The 26,753-nt window shown below is 41.5% G+C and overlaps 1 protein-coding gene across 8 annotated transcripts in view; it reads right to left on the reverse strand.

Moving 5' to 3' along the window:
- Positions 1-24,482, reverse strand: part of LOC106565275 (TOX high mobility group box family member 2) — a 142,722-nt gene extending 118,240 nt beyond the window's left edge. For 2 of the 8 annotated variants that reach the window (XM_045691418.2, XM_045691417.2), the window contains exon 1: positions 23,827-24,480. In XM_045691418.2, coding sequence (XP_045547374.1) covers positions 23,827-23,931 — 105 coding nt within the window. In that variant the 5' untranslated portion in view covers positions 23,932-24,480. Of the gene's footprint in view, positions 1-14,123; positions 14,221-23,826 lie in introns of all 8 variants that reach the window. The other 6 variants (XM_014132206.3, XM_014132199.3, XM_045691419.2 and 3 more) reach the window with 5 other exon arrangements.
- Between the last annotated feature and the right edge of the window lie 2,271 nt (positions 24,483-26,753).

Consider the following 26,753-nt stretch of genomic DNA (forward strand, 5'->3'; position numbering starts at 1 on the left):
TGTCTACTTTCTACCAATAGGTGCCCTTCTTTGCGAGGCATTGGAAAACGTCCCTGGTCTTTGTGGTTGGATCTGTGTTTGAAATTCACTGCTTGACTGAGGGACCTTACAGATAATTGTAGGTGTGGGGTACAGAGATGAGGTAGTCCTTCAAAAATCATTTTAAACTCTATTATTGCACACAGAGTGAGTCCATGCAACTTATTAAGTGGCTTTTTAAGCACATTTTTACTCCTGAACGTTTTTAGGCTTGCCATAACAAAGGGGTTGAATACTTAGTGACTCAAGACATTTCAGCTTTTAATTTGTAATTCATTTGTAAACATTTCGAAAAACATAATTTCACTTTATGGGGTATTGTATATATGCCAGTGACAAAACATCTCAATGTAATCCATTTTAAATTCAGGCTGTAACACAACAAACGTGGAAAAAGTCAAAGGGGTGTGATATACTTTCTGAAGACACTGTAACAACCTAGATGTATCAGATGAAACTATATGCGAGCCGTGACATTAACCAGGCCAGGGGTTGACAGATATTGTATAGCTTCTCTGAGAAGCTCAGTACAGATTCAGCAGTACTACTGTTGGTTTGTGTAGGCTACTCTGTAGTAGGAAATGCCCTCTCAGCCCCTGTATAGCAGCAGTCATTACCACATCTTCAAACGGAGCAGCATCAGTAAATTTCATCCCCCTAAATGCACTGTGTTCTGAGAGGAGTTCCAGATCAATTTCTCTCTCTCTCTCTCTCTCTCTCTCCTCTCTCTCTCTCTCTCTCTCTCTCTCTCTCTCAGGCTTTACACAGAAGCTACATTAAAATGCACTTTAAAGGACTTCCCTTTCAACTTTCCCACCACCAAGAGAAGCCCAGAGAAATGCTTTTCAGAGAAAGTGAGCCATGTTGCTAAGTAAACCCAACAATACTGTGTTTCATGTGTCTATTTGTATTTGCTACACAGCACTGAGTGTTTTATGTGAATATATGTTTGTCTCCATTGATTTTGAATGGCTGAGATGGAGCTAGCTACAGCTGTAATATTTTGTTCTACTATGTACTGTAGTAGAGTAGATGGCATGGCTAAATACAACATGCAAAGCTTTTTAAAAATAATAATAATTATAAGAGATCTCTATCATTAAGTTAAAAACAGAGTTGTCAAATGAACAGAAATGCAGAATGGTTTCCTCTTTGAAACGCTAATTGTTATCAACCTCATTTCCTCACTCAGTGGATTATCACAACCACTACTTTAGTGGTTTCCTCTAAAATATGAAAGCAATAACTACTACTGTATACTTCAGCTTAGGGCTCGTGGGATTTTCTGTTCGAGCTATTCAAACACCCTACTTTAGTGTATGTTCCAGGGCCTGAGTTCAAATCGCTGCCATTATCGCAACCCTACACACTACACGCATTCAGTCTTTGTGTGAGCATTTTTGTCGAGGCAGATTTTAAAAAAATTGCTGAAACAAATCCTATGCTTATTGAGATGTGAGGTTGTCTTCAGCATAGAAGGCAACGACATGAAAGCATCATGGCACACACTCTATACCCCAAAGGCTTGTTGGCATGGGAGCTTGCCCGTTCGCTCTATCAGCACAGTTCCATTGAGGGACAACAAGGAACAGTGTAGTTCCACTGATACACAGCTTTTGATTCACTTAGCAGGCTTTGCCATATGGATGTTGGATTATGACTTGCCTATGACTCTCGCTAACACAGAGAATGGCTCCCCAATTAAGCTGTATGTTAACTGCAGCGCTGAAGAAATGTTTTCTTCTAATTAACGATATAACAGAAGTGTTTTAGTTAACGGCAACAAAAAGGTAAGCAAACAAGCCCTGCGTTAATTGGAATTGTGGGAAATTGCCGATGCACCATGGATGAAAAATTATTCCAAAAAGTTGTGAAATAGGAGAGTCAACCAGTTATTTGTTACACCCTCAACCTTCATGTAGCCTGCTCCTTGGGTTCGGTTCAATATGAGTTTTGCAGAGAGCTATAGTTTAATGATGGAATTACTCTGCCTGATGTATATCCCATGTACTCTCTGATGATGTAATCACTCAGTAACATAGAGGAGTCCTATTTTCGCTGCCGACAACTCAGTGACTAACATTAAAATATCACTGGAGGAGTATAAGTTGATTTGACAGGACATGTACAAAGAAAAGCTATTATTGCTGCATGCTGGGAGATTTGGATTGAATGGCTCGACTTGATCCATTTGCAGATTGTATATTAGCTGATCCGAGGTGATTTTAACATGTTTCTTCTGAAAAAACACACTGTATCTCACACGTTTGTGAATATGAATCTACGGGGGCCTCTCAGTTCCTTTTAATGCCATTATGAGGCCATTTTCACGTCACAAAGTGCCTTGTATTGCGGGTGCTATTTTGGTCATGGCCTCGAAATGATAGAAACACTTGTAAAGAGGCTCTGGGATCAAAATAGCCACAAAACCACAAGGAAATATTTCGACATATATCTGAAGCAATGTTTTTTGTTCGCTTTAAGTTCAGATCAAATGAAGAAACGATACCATTGTCCTTTCTAAAAACACATACTGTATATCCCGCATGTCAATTTAAATATGTCTATCTTAATTCTGGAAGGGCTCCATCTTACACTTGCAGTTAATGAGTTTTGCACTGGTGTAAATGGCCTGCAGTATATTGCACTTGCTCGTGGTTTATACCGACCGTATAGTTGCACCTTTCGGGCTGCATTATGCTCCCCTCTTGGCCGTAGTGTTCTTGTTAAGAACATGGTTGAGTTATAGACACTCTGTAGATATGGCCGTAGTGTTCTTGTTAAGCGAGGGCTATACTTTGAGCCAGAGAGGCACCCTGTTATCATGAGTGACCGAGTTAGCTTTTTTGTCATCCAGTTTATCATTACTTTGAAATTACGTGGTTCAAGTTGCCATTTTGGTCCGTTTATTAGCATGCTGCATGAACTACTTTGTTAGCAGATTGCGCTAACTGCAGTATGCTAGCACTGACAGCTAGAGTAACTGCATATGGCATGGCAAAAAAAAAATGCTGAGAACTCCAATTACAGTTTATAACTCAACCACACATCAATAATAGAAAAAAAGCCAAAAAATAGATTACAGTAAATCCATGCTTCAAAAGTTACATACCTCTGAAATGTCAAAGGGGAGGCTGTGGAGGATAACTCATCTTGAAACTCATTTAAAGTGCACAATGCAGGCTGTATTACAAATATTCAACTGCCTTTTCCCTTAAGGTACAGTATTTTAACAGCGTAGTATTTGAAATGGAGAAAATAGTTGCGTGTTGGCGTGTGGCGAAACCCATTTAATGACATTCCAAATGCACACAAGCTCAACTACATAGCTAACCTATGCTGTACTTCTCTTCATGTCAATAACGTCCTTGACTTTTTGTGAGTAATTTAAATAATTCACCGACTCCCACAGTTATGCATAACAGCAAAAAGAGAACAGGAGAAACGAACCAGCCGTCGATCGGAGTCCAATAGAATGTTCTGATTAGCTTCCTTTGAACTCAATTAAAATAACATTAAAGTATCTCTGATTCAGTCATTTGGAGGCAACCAGGCAGAGGCCAGTCAATAAAAATGCATGACCTTTTAATGTGCCATGAACACAAGCAGTCATGATGTTTTCATCTGCTTGTCAAACAAATCATTTTAAAAAGTAGGTTACCTTCACATGTTCATCCAAAACAATTCCAGCATCCAAACAGTGCACTGTGGCTGAAACGATCTCACCAGCAATAGCATCCGCGCGAGCGAAACAACTCCCATCTGTCTTAGAATAGTGAACAAAAGTCTAAACACGCAACATGTAAAGTGTTGGTCCTATGTTTCATGAGCTTGAAATAAAGGATCCCAGAAATGTTCCATACGCACAAAAAGCTTATTTCTCTCAAATGTTGTGCACAAATTTGCTTACATCCCTGTTAGTGAGCATTTTTCCTTTGCCAATATAATCCATCCACCTGACAGGTGTGGCATATCAAGAAGCTGATTAAACAGCATGATCATTACACAGGTGCACCTTGTTGCAAAGATCTGTATACAATTCATGGAATCTGAAAATATCCCAGTTCTTCCATGGCCTGCATACTCACCAGGCATGTCACCCATTGAGCATGTTTGGGATGCTCTGGATCGACGTGTACGCCAGCGTGTTCCAGTTCCCGCCAATATCCAGAAACTTTGCACAGCCATTGAAGAGGAGCGGGACATTCCACAGGCCACAATCAACAGCCTGATCAACTCTATGCGAAGGAGATGTGTCCTGCTGTATGAGGCAAATGGTGGTCACACCAGATACTGACTGGTTTTCTGATTCTGATTCACGCTCCTACCTGTTTTTAATGTACCTATATTCCCAGTCATGTGAAATCCATAGATTAGTGCCTCATGAATTTATTTCAATTGACTGATTTCCTCATAGGAACTGTAACTCAGTAAAATCTTTGAAATTGTTGCATGTTGCATTGATATGTTTGTTTAGTGGATATCTAGCCCATGTATCTGATGTTGTATGGTCAAAAAGAGTATGACATACCATACTCTTTTTGACCAGACAGCATCAGATACATAGGCTACGCATACTTGTCCTCTGCCTCGACGACGATGGCAGCATTATCCACAGCATCTGCCTTTTTTGTCAACAATGTGGCCTAATTAACCTGGGCACAGTGGCTAGGCAAAACCTCCCTCCCCATTTCCTCTGCAACTTTGAAGTTTCCTGCAAATTTTGCTGATGGCAGACCAACATGCTGAAGCGAGACAGAATGAGAGCGATGAGCTAACAATCCTACAACAGTGGGTTGTTTGTCCGGGGGTTGGGGGGCCTAGAGTGGAGCATGGGGGGCCTCAAGTGGATAAATTATTTGGAAAACAATTATTACTAGTATTCTAGTAGGGTTTACTAGGATTTACATGCAACAATATATAAACATTATAACAAAAGTATATTTTTGCAACATGGCCTCACAATTTACGATATGGCATGGCAAAATAAAATAACTCCAATTACAGTTTATAACTCAACCACACATCAATAATTGAAGAAAAAAATGAAAAATAGATTACAGTAAATCCATGCTTCAAAAGTTGCATACCTCTGAAATGTCAAAGGGAAGGCTGCGGAGGATAACTCATCTTGAAACTCATTGAAAGTGCACAATGCAAGCCGTATTACAAATATTCAACTGCCTTTTCCCTTAAGGTATTTTAACAGCGTAGTATTTGAAATGAGGAGAAAATAGTAGCATGTTGGCGTGTGGCCAAACCCAGTTAATGACAGTCCAAATGCACACAAGCTCAACTACATAGCTAACCTTTGCCTGTACTTCTCTTCATGTCAATAACGTCCTTGACTTTTTGTGAGTAATTTAAATAATTCACCCATTCCCACAGTTATGCATAACAGCAAAAAGTGAACAGCAGAATCGAACAAGTCATCGATCGGAGTCCAATAGAGCAGGTTTAGCCAATTTGTAACTTCATTAGAATGTTCTGATTAGCTTCCTTTGAACTCAATTAACATAGCATTAAAGTGTCGCACCTGGGAACAGACATTGCCTGCCAAAAACCCACCTGATTAAGAGAGGCTGGTGTCAGTGAAAACCTGACAAAATGTTACTGCTATTTCATTCGGTACAGTTTGTACAGAGTGGGGGCCACATCCAAAAAAGCAAACATTTCAATTTATTCTCATCTGAGTCCTTTGGTTCGATCAGAGAAGATATCAGGTGGGGGGAAACTACAGCTTAAGGAGCCAGGAGGTAAAGTTTTTATACGGCCGAGCTGTGAAAGGAATTACTGTAATCACTCACACTGACCCCTTGACAGATACAAAACAACCTAAATTCACTAGTCAAAACATTCCTCTCAGTGCTTCATCTGCCAGTGCATTCATAATTTCCATCATTACTGAGCCATATAGTAGGATAAGAGTTTCGATTGATCTGATCTCCCTGATGAAACATCAAAGGAATGTTTAAATGAGCTTCCTTGCAAAGCGTTAATAGTCCCTCCAACTATTCTTAACTGCTAAGTCAAACTGTAACCTCAGATTCCCTCCCTTCTACAAATAGGCAATTATGGCATCGCAGGGCATATAACATTCACAGGCAGTTGAGCGGACGGCTATGCGCGGCTCAACATCAGGTCCTAAGGCAATTTAAGTATCCGGCATAATATCAGTGACCCTCGAGCCGTTTTCACACCGACTCGTATTTGAACGGGGTGTAATTATTTCCTCAGAGCAACGGGGTGCAAAGAAAACAAGACACTGAATTGACTTAGCCAATCTTCGTAATTGATTCTGGGTAAAGTCCTGAGGAAAAGTAGGCTTACAGATAGCAAAAAAAGCCGCTTTTACTAACCATCTAGATTCTAGACGATACAATAAAGATGCTTTTAAATAAGCACATTTACATAGTGTTTCGGGAAGGGCAAAAATCCAGTTCTGACGGCCAACTTTTAGTGCCTGCATTATGAACTGTTACCCGTACGCACATACAATCTGTCAGAGTGCAATTCTCAGAAAGCAGAGCCAAATGTCAATGCCTTTGTTTAAAAGATTAAGTGAAAGCGGCGACGAGAGAGCAATGCCCTTGTTTGCATTTTGAACACACTCCCATCTCGGCTACACCGACACATCACATTCCAATCAGCAACAGTAGGGGACAAAAAGCAGAAGGAGGAGCAATATCAACTCAATATAGCATTTCTGGGAGAGACAAAATAATAAAGACAGCAACATTACAACAAACCAAAATATGCAAGTTATGCTTTAACCTGAGCCTGTCTGAAGGAACAGTTGCCGCGTGAGTGATACACAGGCAGGAAAACCATACACTTGGCACACACTAGACATGGAGACGTGGCAGAGGACCAAACCGATGTGGCCCCTGGCTTATTGAGCAGTCTTAAGTCACAGCATGTGAAACACAGAGAGAGCCCCGACACAGTGCCATTAGCAATACATCTCATTGTTCCTTACTGATTTAAAAAGAAAATCTGTAGCAATTGAAACTTGAGATAGAGATCACAAGACCTATGGCATAAATATAATGCCTGACTACTACTAGAAGGCTTACATAACTCTTAGAAGCATTTCTAATCTTTATGACAACGGACTGTAGTATTGATTATAGTTTATACAGAACTATCCTTTATCAGAAAAGCTTCATTCAGCATATACACTGCTCAAAAAAATAAAGGGAACACTTAAACAACACAATGTAACTCCAAGTCAATCACACTTCTGTGAAATCAAACTGTCCACTTAGGAAGCAACACTGATTGACAATACATTTCACATGCTGTTGTGCAAATGGAATAGACAACAGGTGGAAATTATAGGCAATTAGCAAGACACCCCCAATAAAGGAGTGGTTCTGCAGGTGGGGACCACAGACCACTTCTCAGTTCCTATGCTTCCTGGCTGATGTTTTGGTCACTTTTGAATGCTGAAGGTGCTTTCACTCTAGTGGTAGCATGAGACGGAGTCTACAACCCACACAAGTGGCTCAGGTAGTGCAGCTCATCCAGGATGACACATCAATGCGAGCTATGGCAAGAAGGTTTGCTGTGCCTGTCAGCGTAGTGTCCAGAGCATGGAGGCGCTACCAGGAGACAGGCCAGTACATCAGGAGACGTGGAGGAGGCCGTAGGAGGGCAACAACCCAGCAGCAGGACCGCTACCTCCGCCTTTGTGCAAGGAGGAGCAGGAGAAGCACTGCCAGAGCCCTGCAAAATGACCTCCAGCAGGCCACAAATGTGCATGTGTCTGCTCAAACGGTCAGAAACAGACTCCATGAGGGTGGTATGAGGGCCCGACGTCCACAGGTGGGGGTTGTGCTTACAGCCCAACACCGTGCAGGACGTTTGGCATTTGCCAGAGAACACCAAGTTTGGCAAATTCGCCACTGGCGCCCTGTGCTCTTCACAGATGAAAGCAGGTTCACACTGAGCACGTGACAGACGTGATAGAGTCTGGAGACGCCGTGGAGAACGTTCTGCTGCCTGCAGCATCCTCCAGCATGACCCGTTTGGCGGTGGGTCAGTCATATTGTGGGGTGGCATTTCTTTGGGGGGCCGCACAGCCCTCCATGTGCTCGCCAGAGGTAGCCTGACTGCCATTAGGTACCGAGATGAGATCCTCAGACCCCTTGTGAGACCATATGCTGGTGCGGTTGGCCCTGGGTTCCTCCTAATGCAAGACAATGCTAGACCTCATGTGGCTGGAGTGTGTCAGCAGTTCCTGCAAGAGGAAGGCATTGATGCTATGGACTGGCCCGCTCGTTCCCCAGACCTGAGTCCAATTGAGCACATCTGGGACATCATGTCTCGCTCCATCCACCAACTCCACGTTGCACCACAGACTGTCCAGGAGTTGGCGGATGCTTTAGTCCAGGTCTGGGAGGAGATCCCTCAGGAGACCATCCGCCACCTCATCAGGAGCATGCCCAGGCGTTGTAGGGAGGTCATACAGGCACGTGGAGGCCACACACACTACGGAGCCTCATTTTGACTTGTTTTAAGGACATTACATCAAAGTTGGATCAGCCTGTAGTGTGGTTTTCCACTTTAATTTTGAGTGTGACTCCAAATCCAGACCTCCATGGGTTGATAAATTGGATTTCCACTGATTATTTTTGTGTGATTTTGTTGTCAGCACATTCAACTATGTAAAGAAAAAAGTATTTAATAAGATTATTTCTTTCATTCAGATCTAGGATGTGTTGTTTAAGTGTTCCCTTTATTTTTTTGAGCAGTATATATATATATATATATATTTTTTTTTTTTTTACCTTTGTTTAACTAGGCAAGTCAGTTAAGAACACATTCTTATTTTACAATGACGGCCTAGGAACAGTTGGTTAACTGCCTTGTTCAGGGGATTCGATCTAGCAACCTTTGCGGTTACTGGCCCAACGCTCTAACCACTAGGCTACCTGCCACCCCATATAGATTCTCATAGAGTCAAAGAGTAGGGTTACCTACAGAAACATATACTGTACTGTGTTCATATGTGCGGCCTTGACTTGTGTTCCATCCCTAAATGAACACAAACAGGCCAACTCTACCTCTTTTGTTTATTTGAGGTTAACCTCATCTCACTCTCTCTGCACCATCAATGATAACATGCCATTGTAGCCCTGTGAACATTTCAATCAGGAATACTACTGCACTTAGAACATTTTCTTTGTCCTTCTCAAGTATCATACACCAATCAGAACATTCTCTGTGTTGTTCTCTTCCTAAAAGAGAAAGGTGCTTAGAGAGAAACCATGGTTGAGTTTCATTCTAGGAAGATGTGTCCTTCCATCCGCCCTCGTCAGTTACCCTTTTTCCGGAGCTGACACAACTGGGTACATATTAGCAATAGCTCCAACTGGTTTCCACCATATTAATTTGACGAACAGTGCATTCGGAAAGTTTTCTGACCCCTTGACTGTTCCACATTTTGTTACGTTATAGCCTTATTCTAAAATTGAATAAATACTTTTTTCTCTCATCAGGCAAAACAGGTTTTTAGACATGTTAGCAAATGTATTAAAAACAAAAAACATAAATACATTATTTACATAAGTATTCAGACCCTTTACTATGAGTCTTAAAATTGAGCTCAGGTGCATCCTGTTTCCATTGGTCATCCTTGAGATGTTTCTACAACTTGATTGGAGTCCACCTGTGGTAAATTCAACTTTTGAACATGATCTGGAGAAGCACACATCTATCTATATAAGGTCCCACAGTTGACAGTACATATCAGAGCAAAAACCAAGACATGAGGTCAAAGGAATTGTCCGTAGAGCTCTGAGACAGCATTGTGTCAGAGCAAAACACAGTGGCCTCCATCATTCTTAAATGGAATAAGTTTGGAACCACCAAGACTCTTCCTAGAGCTGGCCGCCCGGCCAAACTGAGAAATCTGGGGAGAAGGGCCTTGGTCAGAGAGGTGACCAAGAACCCGATGGTCAATCTAGCAGAGCTCCAGAGTTCCTCTGTGGAGATGGGAGAACCTTCCAGAAGGAAAACCAACTCTGCAGCACTCCACCAATCAGGTCTTTATGGTAGAGAGGCCAGACGGAAGACACTCCTTAGTAAAAGGAACATGACAGCCCGCTTTGAGTTTGTCAAAAGGCACCTAAAGGACTCTCAGACTTTGAGAAACAAGATTCTCTGGTCTGATGAAACCAAGATTGAACTCTTTGGCCTGAATGCCAAGCATCACGTCTGGAGGAAACCTTGCACCATCCCTACGGTGAAGTATGGTGGTGGCAGCATCATGTTGTAGAGATGTTTTTCAGCGGCAGGGACTGGGAGACCAGTCAGGATTGAGGGAAAGATGAACAGAGCAAAGTATAGAGAGATCCTTGATAAAAGCCTGCTCCAGAGGGCTCAGGACCTCAGACTGGGGCAAAGGTTCAACTTCCAACAGCACAACGACCCTAAGCACACAGCCAAGACAGCGCACGAGTGGCTTTGGGACAAGTCTCTGAATGTCCTTGAGCAGCCCAGCCAGAGCCCGGACTTGAACCCGATCGAACATCTCTGGAGAGACCTGACAAGTGCTGTGCAGCATCGCTCCCCATCCAACCTGACACATCTTGAGAGGATTTGCAGAGAAGAATGGGAGAAACTCCCCAAATGCAGGTGTGCCAAGCCTGTAGCATCATACCCAAGAAGACTCGAGGCTGTAATCGCTGCCAAAGGTACTTCAACAAAGTACTGAGGAAAGGGTCTGAATACTTATGTAAATGTGTTATTTCAGTTTTTATATTTAATACATGTGCAAAAATTGCTAAATAACATTTTTTTATTTGTCATTATGGGGTATTGTGTGTAGATTGATGAGGGAAAAAATAATTTTATCGATTTTAGAATAAGGTTGTAACGTAACAAAATGTGTAAAAAGGTGTCTGAATAGTGAGGAGTGGACAATGGCCGTGCAAGGAGGGGGTGGGACGGGGAGAAGGGGGTAGGATTCTGGAAGGGTCCGTGTGTGTACTCAACCAGGCCCAAAGGCACTTAGTAAAGCCCGGCCCCGAGCCAGCCATCTCCACTGTGTGTTTGCACAGGACATGCCACAGGAAGCTAAGACAACTGTTCGTGTTTGCCCAGCCTCGCCGACCCAGTCTTAATACACCCAACAGCTGCATTTTTCCACTCCGCCGACAGTTTGTTTATCGCATTTCTACAATTATCCTATGGAATCTGGGATCACTGGAATCGCTCAGACTTTCCAAGAAAATGCACATTGATATTGGAAGAAGTGACTGTGGTAAGATGTTAAAAAGAGCACAAACTGCGGCCTCCTCTTGCAAAGACAGGTATACAGTAACATAATGAAAATGTTTGGAGAGAAATCTGGTCAGTATCAGCTGTTGCTTGTAGCCTACCTGCTAATAAAATCTCACCACAGAGGAGATGGGTCTTGGTCTTATAAGAGCAGATAACACTTGGCTGCAAATTCTTGCCTCATCGTTTGGCCCTGGAATTGGGTTGTGTCCCAAATGGCACTCTATTTCCTATATAGTGCATTACTTTTGACCAGAGCCCATAGTGCACTATAATGGAAATAGGTTGCAATTTGGGATGCAGCCTTTGTCGGAGGCCTCGCTTTCTTATCACCAGACTGAACTAATAACTATTTTAGCTCCGTCACTCTGAAACGTCCCGATAATCACCAGAGATACAGTATCAGCCACGTCCAGACCATGTCAAACTTTCCACACTATGACCTGTCAAGTCTCCATGAAATGTTTTTCCCCCTTCTTCCCTCTCTTTCAATGTTTCATTTCCTGCCTGTAGCAAGCAATCACCAACCACCAACCACCAGCCATTCAACCTTTCCGAAAATGCAACTATGAGACTATAGGCGAGACACTGTATTCTTCCAGTCCTAGAACGTTGTTATGCGAAATAGGTTAGAATCTGGAGGTGTACGCTGAGGGGTGTCTCGGAGTGTTGACAAGCACTGTCTGGAACGTATGATATACTAATGTGTTCCTGTGTTAATTGGGCTGTGTCTTGAATAAAGCGTGTTAATTGCATTCTAGGACAGGTGAGAAATCCAGGGCAGTGTCAATGAAATAGGTCAACACCTAGGTCAACACACAGTATATGCTTTCACTGTTATATTACACTAGGGCTATATTTGGATTGTTGTTGAAAAACCAACTTAAGTAAAGATATCAAAATATTAAGATATCATCATGTTTATGATGCAGGTTGCATGAACATTGCATGGACGTTGCATCTGCCCGAGCAAACATAACGAGAGGTTAACACTGTGACCAAGAGTAAAACATAAATGAAAAGCGCAAGCATGTGGATGATGTCGAATGTCACTGACAACAACTGTTCCTTTGGTGCAACACGTATACTTCCATCATTTTCAGTGCTGTTTCGCGGCGGATATCCATATTTTTTGGCCAAAAAAACTGAGAGAGCTTTCAAACTTTGTTAGAGAAAGGTTTGTGTTCTCGAATGGTAGGTAGGTGTGCTGAAAGCAAAGGGCTGAACCTGTGAATGTCTCTTGCAGTGAAACACTGTCAGGGTTTTCCCCCTTCGCAATTCAAGTGAGTGAGGAAACGGTTAAGTCGCACAGAACAGATTCTCACCTCTGACTCACTCCCTTTTTTTCTCTCTTCTTTAATTCAGATCCATCAATCAGCACTTCATGCAGTTTGGGTTTGAACTAGAGGTCTTCATAGGTCCAAAACATTGGACCCGTTCCAAAATGGAATTGGGGCTTTCCCACCTGGATCCGATATAAATAAATGTTTGTTTTAAATATAGAGACCCGTTCCGAACAGACCCGAGGACAACTAGACCTGATCCTTATAGACCTGGTCGACTCCAGACCTGGTTTATTAACCGGAGCAGCTGATAAAGCATGAAAGGAGGGAGAGGGGTACCGCTCTAGCAGGCGTGGGAGGGGCCGTACTGTGAGCGAGTGACATGGGGAGCAGGAAGGAGAGAGGGAGAGACAGCAACCAACCAGGCCGACTCACGCTATAGTAGACTAATATCTGCCATAGCTAGGTTATTTATCATCAAATATGATTACGTAGTACCTGTCTTGGACTGCATCAAACCAGGAGAAACTAGTTAGCTAGCTATGCTAACTGATGCTGCAGTGCAAGCGCTCTCTCATCCTACAGTTACAAATAACAGAATATAAGAATATATATCGTTGTAGCCTATCCTTCTCCTTTAACTTTTTATTTATTTTCCGTCACTTTAATTTCATCTTCCATTGATTAGATACACAGGAGGTTGGTGGCACCTTAATTGGGGAGGACGGGCTTGTGGTAATGGCTAGAGCAGAATAACTGGAATGGTATCAAATACATCCATTCCACTCACTCTGTTCCGGCCATTATTATGAGCCGTCCTCCCCTCAGCAGCCTCCTGTGATTAGATATCTCCTAACTTTTGCCACACATGGAGCGAGGCCCAATGACTGTAGCCTATTGCTGCTTATATGACTTATGATTGGCCAACAACAAGCTACACATGACACGCTCCACTCTTGTGAAAGGCAAGAGCAGCAGCATAAATTATCATATGTATCTCTCTCTCTACTGCAGCAGTCGCGTTCGAAACTGTACGGGCCCTTTCGGAAAAGTCAGTTAAAATTACACATACCCTAGAACCGTGACAATCAGATCCGACCCAGACATTATTTCGAATTCTCCATCCGGACCCACTGTGGATCCGTGAAGACCTCTAGTTTGAATCACACAAAGTGCACTAAAACAATAAACATGTGTCTTTCAAGTCACTATCTATGCTGGAACACATCTGTTGGCAAGGCTCATTTTGGTTTCCATATCGCTGAGAGACATTACAGACACGGTGGCTGAAAAATAAAGTGCCCCCCCCCCCCCCCCCCCCCCAGGGCCAACGTAATTTAGAGGGGGCACGAAGTACATGTGGATGATGGGGGGTGGTCCGGCAGGGGGCTTATCCCCCTCTGCAAGTTCGTAAATTGTGCATTTTTCATACACCTGAAACAGATTTTTCCTGCAATCTAGAGCCATAATCATCATGCCTAATTCTGTCAATTTTAGTAAGCATATTAAGCATACCTCTTTACCTGTTGAATTGGCTTCTTTTTTGTTTAGCACTGCTTGGCGGTGAACCATTTCATGTGTTTGAAGGTAGAACTCCGCCTACCCGGCAGACCTAGAGCAAATCAAGTGCACATATAAGCCTACCGCTGACCAATCAGATAGCTCAGATCACTGTGCATGCACAGTTTTTAATATAGAGGAATATTTAACTTTCTCTGGTCATAGGAGTAACAACATGAATTGGCGCATGAGGCAGAAATAATGCAGTGCGACTTAAGTTTCGCCATTAGCTGGAAGACTGTGTCTCCTTTTCTCAGTAGAGACAACATACCTCTTGACTTATTTTGTTGTGTTGTGTTTGTTGTGTTCTCACCCATCTACACACAATAATACCACATAATAACAAAGTGAAAAAAAGTTTTTGGACATTTTTGCAACATTTCAGAAAATGAAATACAGAAATATCTCATTTACATATGTATTCACACCCCCCTGAGTCAATACTTTGTAGAAGCACCTTTGGCAGCGATTACAGCTGTGAGTATTTCTGGGTAAGTCTCTAAGAGATTTCCAGACCTGGATTGTGCAACATTTGCATATTATTATTTTCAAAAACTGAACCAGGTTTTCTTCTTGGATTTTGCCTGTGCTTAGCTGCATTCTGTTAATTGTTTTTACCGATTACAAGCATACCCATAACATGATGCAGCCACCACTATACTTGAAAATATGGAGAGTGTTAATCAGTAATGTGTTGTATTGGATTTGCCCCAAACATAACACGTTGTATTCAGGACAAAAAGTGAATTGCTTTGCCACATTTTTTTGCAGTATTACTTTAGTGCCATGTTGCAAACAGGAAGCATGTTTTGGAATATTTTTATTTTGTACAAGCTTACTTCGTTTCACTCTGTAAGTTAGGTTCGTATTGTGGAGTTACTACTATGTTGTTGATCCAACCTCAGTTTTATCCTACTGTATCACAGCCATTACAGTAACGGTTAATAAAGTCACCATTGGCTTCATGGTGAAATCCCTGAGAGGTTTCCTTCCACTTCGGCAACTGAGTTAGGAAATATGCCTGTATCTTTGTAGTGACTGGGTGTATTGATACACCATCCAAAGTGTAATTAATAACTTCACCATGTTCAAAGGAATATTCAATGTCCTTGTTTTACCCATCTACCAATATGTGACCTTCTTTGCAAGGCATTGGAAAACCTCCCTGGTCTTTGTGGTTGAATCTGTGTTTAAAATGTACTGCTCGACTGAGGGACCTTACGGATAATTGTATATGTGGGGTACAGAGATGAGGTAGTCATTCAAAAATCATGTTAAACACTATTACTGAATACAGAGTTAGTCCATGCAATTTACTATGTGGCTTTTTAAGCCGAATGTTTACTCCTGAACATATTTAAGCTTGCCATAACAAAGGGGTTAAATAATTACTCACTCAAGACATTTCAGCTTTTCATTTTTAATTAATTTTTAAAAATTGCAACAACCTAATCCCATTTTGACATTATGATATATCGTGTGTAGGCCAGTGACAAAATCTACATTTTATTATTTTTAAATTCAACAAAATGTGGAAAAAGTCAAGGACCTGAATACTTTCTGAAGGCATGGTAAAACATTTAAATAAAATTTTCAAAATAGTCTGAGAAGAACAACATTGGCAGGGCAATTCAAGTATAGCCAATAAGCAGTGATAATATATTGAGCATATAGCCTACTGCACAAGTCTCATTCCGACAGAACTGTTAAAAATTGGTTAATGATGTATAGGCTTACATTTTCATTTTTAAATCCTGAGCGGTAGATCTCGGCTTGCATTTTGAATCAGAAAGTGATCTTGACTCAGAAAAGGTTGGTGACCACTGGTCTAGGGGGTCTAGGCAATGACTCAAAGGTAAAGGAAGAGGTGTGAGGAGTGCAGTCCAAACAAAGAGGCTTTTATTAAGAAAAGGCTAATTAAATCCTTTGTCACTTTCACAAGGTTGGAGTAATAGAATTTTCAACTACTTAAGACATTAGTTCGAATCTAGGCTGTGGCTTTAGATTTTGAGAAAATTAACAACTAAGGAAGATTTTTTTACTTGTCTCGTTGACTTCTTAAACCCAAAACCTCGGCCTGGTCTGTTTGCTCTATTTCACAAGCGTTCCTGAAAGTCTCGCGATCTTGCACCTCTGGGTTTAGAAACTCTGTGCTGCAGTGTTGGCGGTGCCCCTGGTGGCATTACGAGGGACTGCAGTGTCGGCGGTGCCCCTGGCGGCACAGCGGGGGACACGGAAGCAGTGGTTGTGGTGCGGAGGTGCACTGCGGCAGCAGAGTTGGCTAGGCTTGGCCCTGCTGGCTAGGCTTGGACCTTCTGCGCCACAGATGCACATTGATTCCTTAAGAACTTTTATGCCTTAGGAGTTTAGTACAACTGCCACACTGGTATTGTATCATAACCCTAAATATGCTTATCTGCATCTCTGCTAAAATCTGGGTAAAGGATTGAAAGGAATGTGAGTCCAATTCAGTACATTTAGTAATTGCTTGCTTTTCTAAAGTCTAGCAACCTTGCCAGCAGGCATGCCGGCTAAGATAGTTAGACAAGCTACTCTAACTTGATTGATAGCCTGAAATGGCTTGGTTGCTAGTTATGAGGTTGGGAGATTGGGAGATTAGCTAGCTGTCTAGCTAAAGCCAACTTCATACAATTGCTAGGTGGCTAGTATTACTGAGGAACAGCAAAACCTGTTTGTTTATTTATTCATCAAGAAGGAATCAATAGGCTAAATTGCTTGATCAAATTAATTTACAAACATACCTCCTGCCCATCACCGGCAGCTAAAATCAAATCAAACTCGACACTTTCTCTCCTTCTCCACCGGAGATACTGTCTGCATGCACTAAAGTATCTAGCATCCTGCCTAGCATATCTTTGCTCCATGGTGCACCTTGGAAGGAACCACTTTACTAGGGAGAATGGGGGGGGGGGCTCTTTGCCTGGTCCATTCAATGTGCCCCCTCCACAAAATACCACTGACAGATCTTCAAATAAATAATTATGATAAAGTTTAGTAATTCATTTAACATCTGAATATGTTTTAAACAGGACAAATCTGAGGGGGCACATGCCCTTGTGCCCCTATTACCCACCCACCCAAATCATTCTCTTCCCCCCTCAAAACCTCTCACCCCCCCAAACAAACAAGTCCCCTGAATATGAAACAGCTATGGAGAGAGCGAGAGAGAGAAAGAGAGCGCGAGAGCAAGAGGAAGAGAGCAAAAAATGAGAGAACATTAAAGAGAGAGGGACAGAAAGAGAGCGAGAGCGAGAGAGGTGCTACTGGGGATCCCACTGTTTCCTGAGGGGTATCGTTTTAAGCACCCTGGTACACCACCCAAGCAGCACCCCCCCCCCCCCCCCCCCCCCATCAAGAACAGGAGAACAGGAGATCAAGGGGCCAGAGGTCGGCACTACACTGTGTGTGCTTCAACAGCAATGACAATAATGAGAGTTAATATGATTTTGCGAGGGGCAAGCATACAGGGGGGTCCAACACAAATCACCATGTAGACCATTCATTTCTTCTGTCATTACAGAACGTGACTATGATTCACTTACTGTGCAGCATAGCTGTGATGATTACGCACGCAAATGATTTAAATGATCTATGCAAATGTGTCTTAATGCATTACATCTTGAATTGGAATTAATCCCAATTAATGAATAGTACACTTTATATACATAAAAAGTGGCTCAAGCTATTGATATAACAAGAGTATTATGTAGCAATCACAGTATACAATACACTGATATGTTTCACCCAATTACCAAAAGCAAACGGGTATGAATCTAATTTGGATGCAGGTGATAAACTAAAACTATTCTACCTATTTTGAGACATTTTGTACATTAAACTTTGCAAACTGTCAATGCTTCAAATAGTGATGCCATGACACTAATGCTACGAGTCAGGGCTAAGCATGGAGAGCTGTGGGATTGCAGGCTGCAGCACCGTAGGCCTTGGCATTGTGTCTGTGTGGCTCTTTCTTCTGCAGGTTAAACTGGAGTCCAGGTTTAATCCCTTAGGACCCGATTCTTATTTACTGCAGGCATTACTGGATCCCTTTCCTATTGTTTATAGAGCCAGCAACGTTTCACAGTAAATGGCCTAGTCACAGTCACAGCCACTGTCTGTGACTAGTAATATGACAGGTAGGCCTATATGAAAGCAGGACAGCTATCAATTAGGTTAACAATGGCACGGTATCGAAATAAAGGCAGGTTTGTTCTTTTTAGATGTCTTCTTTTTTTGCCCGTTCAAATTATGTGAAAGAAATGAGAAGCACGTTGACATAACCATCTCTCTCCTCCGTAACTGCTACTTTTCTCCCGTCCAAAAAATATGATTGACTCGCTTAAAATGCATTACTTTTTTTATTTTTAATTTTTTATGAAACTGATCGCAGTTCCCCGTTGCTCCTTGTTGCTATTTGTTGTTGTGTTTTGAATAAATAAGTCATACCACAACGACGAGGGGAGGCTGGCTAGAAATCATTTTCCGAGGTAATGGTGTAGGCACTGTGTGGAAGGCAATTTCAGCTCAGCTTCCCCAGAGAATGGCTCTGTACTTATCATTAACTCAGAGATATAATCTGCTCCAGGCTACCTGATTTCCCCCCATAACCTTTTGACATTGCCACTGCCGGCAACGTAAATAAAGAGATGCTCGGGCACATTGGAGGAACGCCTGATTAATATCAGGAAGCGGTGACAACCATTCAACTAGTACAGAACATGAACGAACTGTACTGTACATCCAGCGAATGTAGCCTACTGTACGAACTACCCCCAAATGTATGTGTACTTTTTTCATTTTACTATATTTTAGTTTGAGGTGGTTTTGGTTGAGTGTGATGTACGGTGGCCTGTTGGAGTACTACCAGTGCCAGTGGAGCTACAGAATGATTTTTGCATGTGCTCTTCTGCCTGGCATTCCTTCAGTTACAGTATGCATGGGTTAACGCTTTTCCAGGGAGACTAGTAGTTCTTGCTCGGATTCTCCAGTCAGCAAAATGTATGAATGGGGGGTAAAACACCCAAGACCGCTTACTTCCACTTAATTCACTTTTCTGTGTACAGAATGTGGTAATGCTAGAATAACAATTCATTTTCTATTTCCATTAAGGTCATGTTACAAGAGAATGGGAAGAAATAAGACGTTCTGTGAGATTAAACATAAGAAAGACCACCCCCCACTGTGGTCATATTTTGGACTATTCCATCAACAATTGTATTATGTAGATATGGGTGAAATTGGAATCTCCCAAACGATAATAGGGGTTATGTATAGTTTTGTATCTGCCATATTTGTAAAAAGCAGTTAAACGATACTCAAATAGCATTGAGTACCTTGTGGTGGCCAATTGGGATTAAGGAAGTCAGCCTTAATCAGGGCAGTTCTTACTGTGTGGACTTCAGAGTGTACATTATATATGGTGTATGGAGGAAACACAGGAAAAATTGTACACCTGAGGCTTACTCCCATTAAATCATATGCTCCATAGATCTTGCCTCGAGGCATAACACCAATTAGAAATGCATGACACACACACACACACACACACACACACACACACACACACACACACACACACACACACACACACACACACACACACACACACACACACACCACCATAGAGTGTTACGACTAACAGAGCCACAATACCTTTGTCCGTATACTTTTGTACACACTGTACTATATACTTACGTAATGCAAATATGTACAGTACACTACATCTACGCCACTGAATTTCCAATCCAACCCATCTAATTATATATCCGAGTCCCCTTTCTGACACATTGATGTTGGAGGAGGATCTGGAGAAAATTGGAGCAGCTAGCTAGATACAGTAATCTATCCAACTTCATTTCACAGAAGTGAGTCTGCCTCGGGGTATGCACAAGTCATAATACATTTGACAAATAGTCTCTCAACGAAACATGCATTTGTGAGGAAGTAGTGTCCCTTTAGCGCTGGTATGCGCCAAGTGTATGGAGCTATACTGAACAAACAATACACCCACTCATGGAGGAGAGAGAGAAGTGGAGAGATACAGAGAGGCTTCAAAAAGATTAGGAGAGAATCTGGGGCTAAAAGTGAGGATGACTCACAGCGAAGTGCAGTGACAATGTGTGCATCCCAAATGGCACCATATTCCCTATATAGTGCACTACTTTTGACCAGAGCCTTATGGGGGACCCTATAGGCCTTAGTCAAAAGTAGTGTACTATATAGGGAATAGGGTGCCATCTGAGACGCATGCAATGCAAGACAATGCAACTTGGAGAGATTTGAAAAGGGATAGGCCCAGAGAGTTAATATGGGAATACATTTAGTCGCAAGTATCTCCTATCTTTTTGACTCTACACTGCTATGTTGTAGATTTGGTTCTCTTTTACTTCAGATGAATGCATTCAGTTGTACAACTGACTAGGTATCCCCCTTTCCCTTTTAAAACGTGCAATATACTATTGTTCATATGTTATTGTCTGGTTTCAAGAGGATGCTTGGGTTGTTCTAGATTGAGATCAGGATAGGGTCTAACGAGTTACTAGATAAGGCCTTTACTGTAGGTCTGTACACGGGGGCCCCACGGGGGGCCAGTACAATTATTTTTTTTTTTTAAATGCATGAAATGAAATGTATGCATTCACTACTGTAAGTCGCTCTGGATAAGAGCGTCTGCAAAATGACTAAAATGTAAATGTACTTAATAGATTCATTGTTCCACTAAAAACATACATGCATCTGTGCTGTTTAGAAATGGCATCATTGAATGCACCTCAAACTCAAATATTTGGGATGTTGGCCTAATCCTGGACTAAAAAACATTTTCAGTGGAGATTCCCCATTGAGCTTGCTAGTGTCCAGGACACCGCCCCATTATGTACTTGTGGAGGAGACGACGTGCTCCCCATCAGAGCCCTTGATATGGCTTGTCGATCCAGATCCATGAAATGCACCAATCACAAACCCAAACATCCAGTCAAACCAGTTTCAGTTTACACAATTTACAAATCCTTTAAGTTCCTGACATTATTAACCCTATTGTGGATTTTTGGTGTTTATGACCTGTACGTGTATCTGTACATTGCTGCCATTTTACCTGAGGCCTGGTTTATAGTAAACCAGCAGGAATGCAGACACCTCACTTTAGCACGTTAGCATGTTAGCTAGCACAGGAAGTAGCCTACAAGCTGTTTATACAGGATGGCCTGGTTTCCATAGCCACTTCCGGTTCAGCTGCAACACTGTAAGACATTGTATCAGTCATAGTTAGGGGGGTCAATTCTATACAATTACTAAAATGTCTGTGATAACTCACTCCCATATGGTAGTCTCATAGACTGCACACATCTACAGTTTAAAAGATTGATCCAAATGTGAACTGTCATAAAAAATATATATTAGTTTTGCCACTTAAGGTGCACTGTGACAGTGCACACATAGTATGTCACAATGTACAGTGTGGACACGCGTCAATTTAGTAATGGCAAGGCTATATGATGCTCTCCATGGAACCAAACACCATCTCCTCTTACCCAACATGGCAAAATGAGTGCAAACAAGAGTTCATTGAATCATGGGGCCCAAATCATAGAAAGGCAAGCCACATTTGATCTTAAAGGACTACAAGTGTGTGACAGTGCAAAGGGATTAAAAACAACATTATATTGCTAAGAAGAATAGCTATCATATACAGCCTTACGCTAGGCAAACACAATTCATTCATATCATCCACTATCTGGGAGCACGTAGCTTTGTATTTACTGACAAAATGTTTACATAACTTTTACATTGACCACAGCATTGAGAGGCAGCCAGATTGGATCAATTGTCAACTGGTGCGGGACATAATGGATAGCAAAATACAGATGCCTCTGATCCATCACTGGCTTCAATATAAACAAAACTTTATTGTGGTGTTGTTTATATAAAGAAGACTTGTGCTATAAGGTGATTCAAGATCAAACATAATATTATTAGGTAGCCTATAAATGGAGAGCATTGGGCCAAATGGAAAATTAACAAAGCAACTATTTTAATGCTTTATGCATATATTTTTGTATGGTTTGAGATCTTATAATGCTTTCTGTTTGACTGAGGAAATCTGATAATAACAGAGCTCATAGACGAACTGGGACAGTATTGCGAAACAAAACTCATTGCCACTGCTGTCTACATAAGCTTCATGCTTTTTTAAATTCAAAATATGGCGAGCTACTTCTGGTGCCATTATTGTGCATTCTAATTAAAAAATTAAGGCATTTAGAAACATATACTCAATCGTATTTTATAACTGGTCGTTCTTTCTGTGAGCAAAACACTTTCCTATAGGCTATAGTACGCACATGAAATTCTCAGGCTGGCATATCTTAACTGTTTGCAAAGGGAACATATAAGGAAGCGGACGTAAGTAATGTACACATGATAAATTCGAATCTAGACTAAAAATCAACATGAGGAAGAATGTTTGGAATATGTTCAAGATGTTGTGGATTATTTTTTTTGCCTATGTGAGCTCGATGCGGTATAAGCGAATGCGTAATTTGGAACATATGGATAGACGCAAACGTACACATGGCGAACCAATCATGCATTTTACAATATGGGATGAAAATAATGTCTCATAAATGTTTGGCTTCAATTGCTTTGTTCGTTTTTTAGCTTTCCTCCACCCAGTAACTGTTAAGAGAAACTTTGCCAGCAGGTGCAGTTTTTATCACAAGGGCAATAAACTCATTAGGAAGAGTTCCCATTTCTGCTCCAATCAAATATGATTACTTGTCATGGATATCATGCATCCATGTACATATAGCCTATGAATATGTGAGTTAAAGGATAAATAGATGCGAAAAGGATAATAGTAGGCTAAGCGTTCATATATTGCGTTACCAGTAGCCTACCATTGGCTATAAGACATAGGCATATAGGCTAGTCTACCCTAAACATAGTGAATTCCCATTGTGTATCATGATAGTTTTTCTGATTATTTGTTATTATGTGTAAATATGTTATGCAGAGTGGCTATGGTATGAATTAGTCATTGTTACTTTTACCATGTGGAGAATGCAGTTATTACCTATTGTGTAAAATAGGTCATGAAATAAAATAATGTTCTTCTGCAGGGAAAAACTTACGCGTAATTTTGCATGAATTATGAGTAGTTGAAAGTAAACCCTGAAAACTGTGAGCAATTAAGTCCGTATTCGAATACAATTTAGCTATTCGTTTGCGCTGGATAGGACAGGCATTTTACGCACCATATTTATGCGTGGGACTTTACAGCACCGCGCCTTTACCTACAATTTATATACACAGTGAAAGGTTTCGCAACTTGCTCATAGCAATACACCTTTTGAGGTAACATCTACGATGATGTCAACTTCCAAAGAGTTACTGCGGAGCAGTAGGCTACAAAGATGCAGGAAAGTTTCAGGAAATGCATTAGTCTCAATTATGAAATGTTTTTTGAAGGCTGTATGCAATGCATATCATGATACTATATTTCAGATGAAGTCACATTTGTCAATATGCATGGTTGATAAATGCAGTATAGCCGCATGCAACACATTCGCGCAACTGAAAAAAGGATGTAACATCCAATCTCAATGTATAGCCTTACAAATGAGTATGTAATAGTAATTACCTTGTTGCAGTGATAATAGTCCAAAGAGGTCAGGCAACTTGAATCAGTTGGTAATGTACATGAGCCCACGCTTGAAGGGGGTGCTGGATAAAATCTCACGTCCATCTCAGGGTCCGCAAGACTGACGGCATGAAAGCAGCGCCAATGCCTGTGACTCTCTCTCTCTATATATATATATATCTCTCTCTCTCCCTATTTCTCTCTCTCTCTATCTACTGTTTTACCAAACAAAAAGAAACAGAAGGCTTGAAAGAAAAAAAGGATTGGTTCTCTCAAAACACTCTCTCCTCACATCCGCTGGTGCTCTCACTTCAACACTATCAAGCTTCTGCAATGATGCTCTATCGATACATACATATATTTGTGTTCGCAGCAGGAAAAATACTCTCAAAGTTCACTTTGCGGGAAAAAAAACGTAGATGTTTCAGCAACTAAACATGAAACAACGTTGACTGAAATTGTTTACAACAACTCAGCATCAACGTTGCATGCAAAAGATATAGCCAAAATAGTTCTATGTTCTCCCAAAAACGTTCGTCTGTTTCTATTTTCCAGTCGCGCGCTCACTCCCTGTCTGCTTTGTCATGTAGGAGTGTTTATCCATGTGTTCACTTCGAGTTATAGTTCGACTACTTCTTTCCATACCGAATGCCATGCGACCTCTACCGATAACAGAGGGAATAGGGGGAGAAAAAGAGAAAGAGCGAGATGAAGGGGGAGGGGAGATACAGCATCAGGCTGATTGACAACCGATCCAGTTACACTGCGGTTCGGAGAAATCAGAGTTTATCGACATGATGTAGCTATGAAAACATAGCCAGACGATTCGGATAGCCTACCCAACGGCCAATGTAGGGCTCTCTGTAGTTACTGTCATAAATATTGACCCCAACCTCCTTTTTACTTTACTTTTAATTAAGGCTAGTAATACGCTAAATGGTAATAGGGACAAGTGCAGGTATTTTCGTAACAACAACAAAACTTAATAAGACCTACATATTACATACATGGCTTCCCTGTGGCTCAGTTGGTAGAGCATGGTGTTTGCAACGCCAGCATGGTGTGTGCAACGCCAGGGTTGTGGGTTCGATTCCCACGGGGGGCCAGTACAAAAAAAAAAATGCATGATGTATGCACTCACTACTGGAAGTCGCTCTGGATAAGAGCGTCTGCTAAATGACTAAAATGTAAAATGTAAATATTAATTGTGGGACATATGCCTGTCTCTTACACACACAACGCATCTAATCAATTTATCATCACGACCTTGATCAGTGCCGTGGAATCATGAGTTTTAGTGGTGGAACAATATCCAGAAATCCTCCTGGGCTATTCTGAAACACCAGCCCATTAGCCCGGAGTGTGTTTAATGGGACAACAACCAGTTAGCCAAATGATTATCATTCTGCGCAAAAATCATGACAGTTGCTGGGTTGGACATTTCTTAACATGCTCATGGGCCGCTTCTGCGTCGCTTCTCTGGCTCTTTTTTTAAACCAAAATATGAAAATGTTCTCCGGTGAGACCAGCCCATGCACCTGCTTTATTGCCAGTCCGTTTTTTTGCTCATCCTGTAGCTTTCCATGAACCAGGGTGGGTAACTACTGCTGTAGTGTAGAGATTTTGTGTATTATAGTTTGTTTGTCAATGTCAATGTCCAATTGCAAGAACTACAAACAGGTTTCTCAGTTAATTTTTAACTCGGTACTATGTATCATTGGCTGTGTTTACGTCTGTGTATCAATGGCTTGTGTTTACACAGGCAGCCCAAATCTGATGTTTTGTACAAAAGACCAATTAGCGGAAAAGATCAGACACTGTAGCCTACCTTGCCTTTGTGATTATCTTGAGTCTACTCTTGATACAGAAAATTAGGACCGTTGTAAATTTGGTGTTCTATATCTATGTATTTACCGTGGCAATAAAAATGTAGCAACACTTAGATTCAGCAAGTTAAAGGTACACATTTCAGTAGCTTCATTATGTCACTCAAAACATGATGCTGTGTTAAATGTTGGATTAGTGGAGACGAATCTGGTTTATCTGGGGACCTGTCATTTTTTACATTCTTCACTGTCCTTCTTTGACGAACCAGTTTGCACATATTTGGGTCACAGTGAATTTTAGCACCGAATTAGCACATGCAGTTTATCATGATGAATATAGTATAGGTTTGACACAGAAGATAAATAATATGTTCTGGTGGCCAACATTTAGAGATAGACAGGTTAATTGTGAACTGATTCACACTGACAACTATTTCTAACTGCAACAAGGTCCTATGTTACGTGGTAGTTTACTCAATTGAACATTTTCTGGACACAATTGTTTTGCACATCAATAATTCTGTTTTCCGCCCAGTTGTGCTAGATATCTTTGATGATGAGTCAATCAGTAGTAAACTCACTGTCAACTGAGTTTATTTTCAGCGAACTTAACATGTGTAAATATTTGTATGAACATAGCAAGATTCAACAACTGAGACATAAACTGAACAAGTTCCACAGACATGTGGCTAACAGAAATTGAATAATGTGTCTCTGAACAAAGGGGGGGTCAAAATCAAAAGTAACAGTCAGTATCTGGTGTGGCCACCAGCTGCATTAACTACTGCAGTGCATTTCCTCCTGATGGACTGTGCCAGATTTGCCTGTTCTTGCTGTGAGATGTTACCCCACTCTTCCACCAAGGCACCTGTAAGTTCACTGACATTTCTGGGGGGAATGGCCCTACCCCTCACCCTTCGATCCAACAGGTCCCAGACGTGCTCAATCCAACCATCACCCCTGCTGAGACAAAACCGCGACTCGTCAGTGAAGAGCACTTTTTGCCAGTCCTGTCGGGTCCAGCGATGGTGGGTTTGTACCCATAGGCGACGTTGTTGCCAGTGATGTCTGGTGAGGACCTGCCTTACAACAGGCCTACAA

The sequence above is a fragment of the Salmo salar genome, chromosome 12 (genome assembly GCF_965601325.2).
Source record: "Salmo salar chromosome 12, fSalSal1, whole genome shotgun sequence".
Lineage (NCBI taxonomy): Eukaryota > Metazoa > Chordata > Actinopteri > Salmoniformes > Salmonidae > Salmo > Salmo salar.